Consider the following 11,138-nt stretch of genomic DNA (forward strand, 5'->3'; position numbering starts at 1 on the left):
TTATTTTCTTAAATGTGTATATATATATAGTATTTATAGAGTTTTAGCTTTTAGTTTTAATTACTTTTTCTTATTTCTAAGTCGCTTTGGATAAAAGCGTCTGCTAAATGACTAAAAGTAAAGTAAAAGTAAAGTAAATGGTTGGTAATGGAGGATGCAGCGTGTCCTCTTCTAGACGTCTCAGTGTCTCCAGGAATCTCTGCTTGGGCCGCTTCCTTCGATCTCATTAGAGTTAATATGAATCAAACTATCATCAGACTAAACATATTGTGCTTTTTTTTTTTTAACATGGAGGAACAGGGATTCACTGAAGCTAGAAACTATTGTCAATGTGACAGGCACACAGTCATTCATTACAGATATTGATAAAAGATTTCTAAAACCTAGCCAATGCATTAAGCAGTGAAATGTCAATTACTAGAGTATTACATTGTCTTTACCTGTGTACTTTTTGGATAATTTAGTTTTGCCATACATCATCATCTGCTTTGGAAACAAATAAATTACTTGGTGTAAAAGCATGTTTGACACTGTGAAATGCTTTCATTTTAGAAAGCACTTCAAGTATTTGTATATTTCTAAAATAATGACCATAGTCTTTTTGTATAACATGTCTAAAGGAAACTTGCAAGCTACATAAACATTTCCACATTATTGGAAAAAAGTAATAGTTTTTATTTGTAAAGCAGGTATGCATCTACATCCACTTGGTGTTTATAATCACAAAACATCAGTACTGAAATACTGTAATAATATTCAATGTAAAATGTGCAAGCAGATAATATTATTACTATACTATACTATATTATTACCCACAGACAACAGATATTTATGCTGATGTTTGTGTAACTCTGGGTTCCAGGGCCTTTTCCAAAAATTCCTGAAGGACAAAAAGAGAGAGAACTTAAAGTATATCTACAACCACAATAAACATTAATTACAAACAATGAGCAAAAAAAAAGAAAAAAAAAGGGATGCACCGATTATCTGCACTATCGGCCGACTGTTTAAAACCTGATGATCGGGCCGATTAGATCCAGTCATCAAAAGGGCCAGAAAAATGCCAGACTGCAACTCGTGTGAAGAAATGTTTTCTGTAGGGTTTAGGGCTGTCTAATTATCGCTATAATAACGCATTAATATAATCTGACTTAAAAATATAGCTGTCCACAGGTTCTGTTTAACTCTAATTACTGTGTTAGCGCACACTGCTAGTCTTGTGGTGAAAAATTACTTGTTTGTCTTGTAATCTTCAACAAAGACAAGTTTTAATGAAAACTATTGAGTTATATACAAACATTTCAGTTTTTATTTTCGGGTTTGATTATTATATTGGAAAATAAACAGCAGTTGAATATATTTTGGCCTTTGTTGATAATTTTAACCTCTGATATTCCAGTAATGTACCCAATGAGATGTGTATATATCTAACAGAGTTTCTTGTATAGTTTACAGCATTAGCTGGGAGAGATTGTGTTCCTAAACTCCAATCGGGAGATTTCATTCGGAGTAATCGGCAGAGAAATCTGCTATTGGTGCATCCCTAAAAATGAAAGTCATTGTAATATTTAAGATGGATTACCCTGACAGGATCAGAGAAAGTGTTGCTCAGCGGAGCCGCTTGCCCTCCTTTCAGCTCTCTGTGTTTCAGATATTCATGGGCAAAAGAAATGGCCTCCTCTTCACTATTCAGAGAAAAAAGCACATTGAAAGACACTTTTTGTTAGAAATACAAATTTACTTGGCACTCGAAAGTGAAAATTGTAATTGAAAACATTCAGATGAAACTACAGGTGCGGTATGTATTATCTATCACGGTTTCCTAACGGTTTTAACAGCGTGTGAGCTGACCTTCAGTGTCACAAACCAATCAAACATCTTCAGAGCGCAGGGTTTCACTCGTGATGCTACACCTCTGACACTCACATATGGGGGCAGAAAATGCACCTGATTTTGTCTTTATTTGTATTAGATTATAAAGTTAAACAATATCACACGATACTGGATTAAAATTCTCTGTTGAAACAACTAACCTTGGAGAACTTACTATTATGCTTTTTTGAATATTACTTTTCATGTAGTGTGTAATATGGCTGTTTCTGAAGGAAAAAGGTCTACAGAGCTTTAAAGATCAAAGTGCATGACAAAAAGGGGTTATAATCTCCCAAAAGAAAGAACTGAATCTGAACGGGCTGCAGAGTTTTGGTCCGTGTTGTTGTGATGTCTAGAAAAGCTAAACTAGTTTACATGAGCTCCCAAAGGCTGAGGATGTGAAGAGTCAGTGGTTAAAATTAACTTTTACAGTGACACAGCCGTATAATGCCAGCCTTTCATTGTGTTCCCATCATTGTGCTGACGACTGCCTCTAAAATCTTGTATGTATGAATATATATATACAGTGGGTACGGAAAGTATTCAGACCCCCTTAAATTTTTCACTCTTTGTTATATTGCAGCCATTTGCTAAAATCATTTAAGTTAAATTTTTTTCCTCATTAATGTACACACAGCACCCCATATTGACAGAAAAACACAGAATTGTTGACATTTTTGCAGATTTATTAAAAAAGAAAAACTGAAATATCACATGGTCCTAAGTATTCAGACCCTTTGCTGTGACACTCATATATTTAACTCAGGTGCTGTCCATTTCTTCTGATCATCCTTGAGATGGTTCTACACCTTCATTTGAGTCCAGCTGTGTTTGATTATACTGATTGGACTTGATTAGGAAAGCCACACACCTGTCTATATAAGACCTTCTGAATACTTTCCGTACCCACTGTATATATATATATACACACCTGAGTGTTTAAAAATGCGTGGTAGCAAAGCTATAGCCCGCTGCTAACCGGTTAACTCAGGCTATTGTCTTGAAATCAGCAGTCTGATTGATTGTCTGCGGTCTGAATCAGATTCTGTCATTCTTACTACGAGCATGGAGCAGGATTTTGTGCATACTGTGCCGAGGAAGACTCCGACGCTTAAACTCACGTATGGTCTTGGGCGATTCATTTCTGACACACGCTGTAAGTGGTGGACCAATCACAACAGACTGGGCCATCTGACCAATCAGAGCAGAGCAGGGTGCAACCAGTGCAAGCTTTGAACCTTCATTAATAGTGTGTTTAATGTTATGATACGTGAAAAAAGAGACAAAAATTGTCTGTGATTTTCAGTGTTTTCTTGTAATATTAAAATTTAGTATAAATATTCTGAATTCTGTTGTTCATTGCTGCAGTTCCTAGTGAATTTTGAGTCTGAGAACACTGTCACCTTGTGGCACATTGTACCTGCATTATGTGTTACACATGATAATAGATTCAAACTTAAACAATAGTAATCGTAATTAACAATATTAGGATGCTAAACATAAGTACACTTAGATTCATCAGCTTTTTATCAGTTAATTTCTTTTCATTCACTTATTCAATTTATTACTTACATCTGTACATCTGTTTACAGATTCTCTTTTAATCTTTGACTCTATCTATTGCTTGTTCTTACTGGATTAAATAAGGAAAGGTTTGTGTACAGTGTTGATGTGTTTCCTGTGACTGTGGGCCGCAGAACACAGTAGTACAGAGCAGAGTCTGATACAGCAGCAGAGGAGATCTCCAGATCCACACTTTTATTGTCATGGAGTCTGATGGACATATGTGGATGAGGTTGGTCAGCTCTTGTGACATACTTAGAAGACTCAGCAATCAGCAGCAGAAACTCTGGTTTTGATCCAGGCTTCTGCTGATACCAGTGGAGACTGTAAGCTGATCCATTATACAGTGGGTACGGAAAGTATTCAGACCCCCTTAAATTTTTCAATTGAGCATCTCTGGAGAGACCTAAAAATGGCTGTCCACCAACGTTTACCATCCAACCTGACAGAACTGGAGAGGATCTGCAAGGAGGAATGGCAGAGGATCCCCAAATCCAGGTGTGAAAAACTTGTTGCATCTTTCCCAAAAAGACTCATGGCTGTATTAGATCAAAAGGGTGCTTCTACTAAATACTGAGCAAAGGGTCTGAATACTTAGGACCATGTGATATTTCAGTTTTTCTTTTTTAATAAATCTGCAAAAATGTCAACAATTCTGTGTTTTTCTGTCAATATGGGGTGCTGTGTGTACATTAATGAGGAAAAAAAATTAATTTAAATGATTTTAGCAAATGGCTGCAATATAACAGAGTGAAAAATTTAAGGGGGTCTGAATACTTTCCGTACCCACTGTATATATATATATACACACCTGAGTGTTTAAAAATGCGTGGTAGCAAAGCTATAGCCCGCTGCTAACCGGTTAACTCACGCTATTGTCTTGAAATCAGCAGTCTGATTGATTGTCTGCTGTCTGAATCAGATTCTGTCATTCTTACTACGAGCATGGAGCAGGATTTTGTGCATACTGTGCCGAGGAAGACTCCGACGCTTAAACTCACGTATGGTCTTGGGCGATTCATTTCTGACACACGCTGTAAGTGGTGGACCAATCACAACAGACTGGGCCATCTGACCAATCAGAGCAGAGCAGGTGCAAAAATGAGGGATTCAGAGTTTGGATGTGCATCTCTATAATGAGGCTGATATATAACAGATACATATGAAGCAGCGATGCGATACGATGCGATTCACCTCTGTTACGGTGCAGAGCAATCCGATTTGATTCAACGATGCAATGGAGAAAATATGATCACTTTTAATGCCTCGAGGCCTGTTTCATAAAACAAGTTTACCAGATAAACCAGGCTTATTTCAGTTTGTCTGACTCATTGTCAAATGATTTGGTTCCATAAAGCAAATTTAACACAGGCCTAGATCAAGCTCTGACTCTCTCACATACTATTATTTGACATTTTATTTTAGTTTCTAGCCATGAGCCTTTCTCTCTGGTTTTATTACAGCTGAACCTTTTATAGTTAGCAGAACATTACAATCTAAAATCACCTTTTTAAAGCATTAAAATAACTAAATTAAAAGTTGAAATCACTGAATAAAAATGAAAAATAATTGGTATGAGAATCACACATTAACTAATTTGAGCTTAGTAATTAGTATCTTATATTTGATTTACCCATTACAATAGCCCCTTTACAGTTACTGCTATCATAAAAATACACTTACTGTATATGTAGGTTTAAAATTCTACAAAAGACACATTAATGTCCAACAACAAATATTTTAGCAAAATGTATATTTTACTCAGAATCATTGCGCTTCTATTCTATTGTGCTCCGTCTGTTTAGCGTGCAGCAGCGCTCGTTCACTCCTGACAGCAAAATGGATATGTTTGTGTGAGTTTCTGACATTTACAGATGAAGAATATAACTGTGACGTGTCAGTTATGCACTGAGGAAAACACAACGTCTCAAACGCATTAAACAGCACAGATATATTTGCTGTTTGCGATGGTGGATCGATTTGATCCATGATCGACATTAATTTGTGCACGCTTATTCTTAAGCAGACCTTAGTGAGATTGTGTGAACTTAATTAGTTGTTTATGGAACCGCTTTAGCCCCGATTGATTTGTTAGGTTATTTCAGGTCAGGTTTTGGACTTTATCACAACACTTCGGAGACCCGAGGAAAAGCGGGGATTAGTGACGTCATATTCACGCAGCGGCAGCGGGGATGAGAACGCGCTTGAGAAACAGTTTAGAGAGAAGTCAATAAAATATTGATCACAGATTATTGGTCACTTTCTAAACAATAAAATTATAGCGCATCCACTAGTAATTATATATAAATAAATCGTTTTTTACAGATGCAAATATGTTAGAAACAATGCATTGCGATACAAATGCCAACTTCTAGCCGATGCACACTTTTTAAACCAATGCATCGCATCGTTACTTTTTAATGCCGAAGCACTGAGCGAATCTTCCCATCCCTAATTTAGAGAACGAATCCTTGAACAAACCTTTCAAACACTATGAGAAAAGAGGTGATGCTGCAATGTATATTATGTTTGTTTTTTTTTAGTTGGACGCATGTAAACATTGTAGGAGACCTCCAAAATTAGGAACCTTTAAAATAGCATAATAGGGGCATTTTAATATTACAGTAAAATTGCAGTGTTCATCGTGATACTTCCCAATCTCTCTTTCGAGGTTTATTATATTCCTACTGTACATGATCCCTTACACAACTGTTATGTCTAAATAAATAAATAATAATAATAATAATAATAAATAAATTTGTCTAACGTTATTATGTCTTACTGTTCTGTATTTGATGTTTGGCACACGCATCCTTTCACACACCCATACATAACCACATACATACAAATTAATTCACACATACATGTCAGAATAGAAATATTAGCTCAACATGAAACTCAAATTCATAAGCTGGAACATCCGTGGCGTTAGCTCTCAGACAAAAAAAAAATAAAGTTCTCAACTATTTGGATAATCTACAGGCAGATATATGTTTACTACAAGAAACACACCTTCCAGATTCAAAACAAAACACCCTAAGATCAGCACAATTCACTTATTCATTTTCAGCCCCTTATAATTCAAAACAAAGAGGAGTATGTATCTTGATAGGAAAAAAAATCCAATTTGTTCATAATACAACTATTTCAGACCCAGAAGGACGCTTTATTATCATAAACATATTAATTAACAATAACCCGGTAACAATTGCCAACATTTACGGCCCAAATTCAGATGACCCCTCTTTTTTTCACACTTTTTTTTCTTCCATTTCAAATATCTCCAACTGCCCGGTAATTATAGGAGGCGATTTTAACACTGTAATTGACCCATCACTTGACAGATCCACAAGCAATAAACGACACTGGCAATCCACTGACACAATAATACAGTTCATGAGAGATTTTGGCCTCGGCGATGGTTGGAGGCTACAGCATCCAACTAACAGAGAATATACATTTTACTCGCCGGTTCATCATAGCTACTCCCGTATCGACTTTTTCTTAACTAGTAACTCAATCATACCAAATATCTCTGAATATAAAATCCACCCCATCAGCATCAGTGACCACGCTCCAATAACACTCATATGGAATCCAGCTAATTTACATAAATACACCAGTAGATGGCGCTTTAACATATCTCTCCTTAAAGACCCAGAGTTTGACAGTTATCTTAAAGGGGTCATATGATGCAATTTCATTTTTTCCTTTCTCTTTGGAGTGTTACAAGCTCTTGGTGCATAAAGAAGATCTGTAAAGTTGCAAAGACTAAAGTTTCAAATTAACAATTGCAACTATTAAGGACTCAGCAGGGAAGCCTACCAACTCTCCACAAGAAATAAATACAATATTCCGAAACTTCTATGCTAAACTTTATTCATCTGATAATAACACAAGACAAGAGGATATTAATTCATTTTTCAATAATATTCAACTCCCAAAACTTAACACTGAACAAATCAACGCACTGGACCAACCAATTACAGAAAAATAACTTCATATCGCCCTGAGCCGAATGCCTAACAATAAAGCACCAGGACCCGATGGCTTCCCTGCTGAGTTCTATAAACACTTCTGGCCCACTTTATTTCCATTATTCATCAGAGCAATAACAGAAATAAAAGAAAACTTAAGATTACCAGTGCACATGAATACAGCCACTATTTCACTCATCCCCAAACCTAATAAAGATCCAACCCTTCCGTCAAACTACCATCCTATATCTCTCATCAACGTAGACATCAAAATAATCAGTAAAGTTCTTGCACAGAATTGAAAAAATTATCCCATTCATAATCCACCCAGATCAAACTGGTTTCATCAAAGGTAGGCAGGGATCCAACAACACACGCAGACTATACGATTTAATCCATTATTCGTCACTACAACAGGAAAGCACCATTATAGTCACTTTAGATACAGAAAAAGCTTTCGACAGAGTCAACTGGAATTTTTTATTCACATTACAAAAATTTGGCTTTGGGGAGTCGTTTATTAATTGGATCAAGATCTTATACACAACACCTTCTGCCACAGTCAGCACCAATGGATTAACATCACAAAGCTTCACACTGCACAGAGGGACTAGGCAAGGATGCCCACTCTCTCCTTCTTTATTCACCATCTTCATTGAACCTTTAGCAGCAGCCATCCGCCAGAACCCACTCATCAGAGGAATCCACACACCACAAACACAACATAAGATTAGTTTATATGCTGATGACATTTTACTCTTTTTGCAAAATCCTCAATCATCTCTGCAAGAAATAACTAAAACCATTGATTCATACTCTACAATCTCAGATTACGCAATAAATTGGAATAAATCCTCGATTCTTCCACTACATCAAACCAAATTGGATGTGGCAACCCAGATATCTCCCATTCCCCTATGCACAGGTCACATCACCTATTTAGGCGTTAAGGTTTCCTCCAGGCTGTCAGAGCTGACTGGACTCAACTTCACTCCTTTACTGAAAACATTAGAAGACGACCTTCACCGCTGGCTCAATTTACCACTCTCCATCCAGGGCAGAATAGCTATAATCAAAATGACAGTACTCCCAAAAATAAACTACTTATTCTCAATGATCCCAACCCAACCTTCTCTCACTTGGTTCAAATCTTTAGACTCCACCATCACCCGATTCTACTGGAAAAATAAACCACCACGGATAAAATTAAGCACTTTACAAAAACCCAAATCTTTAGGAGGCTTAGAAGCCCCACATTTTTACCATTACTCACTAGCAAACCAACTTCAATACATATATAAATGAACTCACCCCACTCAGTCAGACATCATATGGCTAGATATAGAACAATCACTCTGCGAAAGCCTACACATATCAGACATCCCATTTCTCAGTCAGTCCATTAAACACCACCCATGCTTCAAAGCCTTGACAATAGCTTCGGCTCTGACCGCCTGGTGGAAATATCACCAAATCACAAACTCCAATCAGGCTCCATCTAACCTCACCCCGCTTTGGAACAACCCTGACTTCACAAGCAACAAAAAAACTCTAAATTTCCAAAAATGGGCAGAAAAGGGCATCACACATATTAATCACATTTTTCAGTCTAATAACCTGGTTTCATTTTCCTACTTGGTCCAGGAGTACGGTATCGGGAGCAATCAATTCTTAAACTATTTGCAACTCAAATCAGTTGTTTCATCTAAAATCAACACCAGAACCATCGATCTTCACCTTCCTTCTGCAGTAGCAGATTTAGTTAATATATCCTCCCCGAAAAAATTACTTTCCAAAATATACAAAATTAAAACCAATTCAAATAAAACCATAACTTTACCAACAATCAATCATATGGCTAGATATAGAACAATCACTCTGCGAAAGCCTACACATATCAGACATCCCATTTCTCAGTCAGTCCATTAAACAGCACTCATGCTTCAAAGCCTTGACAATAGCTTTGGCTCTGACAGCCTGGTGGAAATATCACCAAATCACAAACTCCAATCAGGCTCCATCTAACCTCACCCCGCTTTGGAACAACCCTGACTTCACAAGCAACAAAAAAACTCAATTTCCATAAATGGGCAGAAAAGGGCATCACACATATTAATCACATTTTTCAGTCTAACAACCTGGTTTCATTTTCCTACTTAGCCCGGGGGTACGGTATCAGGAGCAATCAATTCTTAAACTATTTGCAACTCAAATCAGTTGTTTCATCTAAAATCAACACCAGAACCATCAATCTTCACCTTCCTTCTGCAGTAGCAGATTTAGTTAATATATCCTCCCCGAAAAAATTACTTTCCAAAATATACAAAATTATAAATTCAAATAAAATCATAACTTTACCAACAATTAAATGGGAAGAAGACCTTTCTATTGCTCCTGATACTGACTTCTGGACTCAGATTTGTAACAATATTTATTCCATGACTAAAAATGCCAACCTTCAGCTCATACAGTATAAGACTCTTCACAGAACGCATTACACTGGGGAAAGGCTGTCTAAAATGGGATTCACATCAGAAACTTGCTCGCACTGCTCACAAAAAAATTGTCCGGACACATATATCCATGCCACATGGCACTGCCCACCCATTAAACACTTTTGGAAAGACGTCACTGAATCCCTATCCCGCCTCCTGGGCTGCCACATCCCATTATCCCCCTTACTCTGTCTACTGGGTGATCTATCAACTCTCAATCAGGAAATAATAAACAAAAGGATACTCCTCGTAGCTTTAGCCATCGCCAAGAAAACTATCTTCTTGAACTGGAAATCCCGAAACACTATTCACATAACGCATTGGAAAAATTTGCTCACAGATTACATCTCCCTAGAACATTTCTCACCTCCTTACAACTATACTTCAGAACCACAACACTCCAGATCAGACCTCATTCAACTTTTACAAATCTGACACACTCATCCTAATAATTTATTTATTCACATATTTATTTATACAAGGTTTTAATAATTATAAACGCCACATTATTTTCATGTTATCATGCCGTTTTGTAAAGGTACTGAAGAGTGCTATTTTAGTATTATTTATACTGTGTACATTTTTATTATTCATTTAAAATTTACTTTTTTTATCAGTTTTCACTTTCATTTTACTTTCATTTTTAGTATTTTTGTTATATGATTTAGTTGTTTTTATTTATTCAGTATTATTATTATTATTATTATTATTGTTATTATTATTATTATCATTATTAATATCATAGAAACATTGAGCAGTAATAAGATGATGTTGATGGGATGATATTTTATATAAGGACGGTAATGGTTTAAAGAAGAACATAACACTAAATATATATACCTAAAATACCTAAATATGTTTAAATCAAATCTGCACCCAACATATACCACACATGTTTTTAATGCACCGCATGCTGATTTTAATGCACCACACCCTTCTTTTAATGCACCACCTCAGCTTAGGCATACATACATACATATACATATAGTAATCTTACCGAGAATGGTAGGGGAAAAAAAAAAAACATGAACACTGACACAGAAGCTAGGATAGGTGTAGTATGTGTTGGGTGTGTCATTATTACATTATTATTATTACTAGTGTTATTACATCATTATTATTATTATTATTATTACTTTTATTATTATTGATATTACTGTTGCCGTCATCACAAGGTATTATTATCATCACCATCTTTAGTATTATTATTATTATGCATGCTAGTACTACT

At 36.1% G+C, this 11,138-nt stretch overlaps 1 protein-coding gene across 1 annotated transcript in view; it reads right to left on the reverse strand.

Moving 5' to 3' along the window:
* Positions 1–667: 667 nt before the first annotated feature.
* Positions 668–11,138, reverse strand: part of kntc1 (kinetochore associated 1) — a gene marked incomplete at its 5' end in the record, with an annotated part of 76,753 nt that continues 66,282 nt past the window's right edge. Inside the window, 2 exons of the mRNA XM_016462490.1 lie at positions 668–880; positions 1,583–1,685. Coding sequence (XP_016317976.1) covers positions 830–880; positions 1,583–1,685 — 154 coding nt within the window. The remainder of the gene's footprint in view (positions 881–1,582; positions 1,686–11,138) is intronic.

This window comes from Sinocyclocheilus anshuiensis, unplaced genomic scaffold (assembly GCF_001515605.1).
Source record: "Sinocyclocheilus anshuiensis isolate Anshui unplaced genomic scaffold, SAMN03320099.WGS_v1.1 scaffold973, whole genome shotgun sequence".
In the NCBI taxonomy this organism is placed as follows: domain Eukaryota; kingdom Metazoa; phylum Chordata; class Actinopteri; order Cypriniformes; family Cyprinidae; genus Sinocyclocheilus; species Sinocyclocheilus anshuiensis.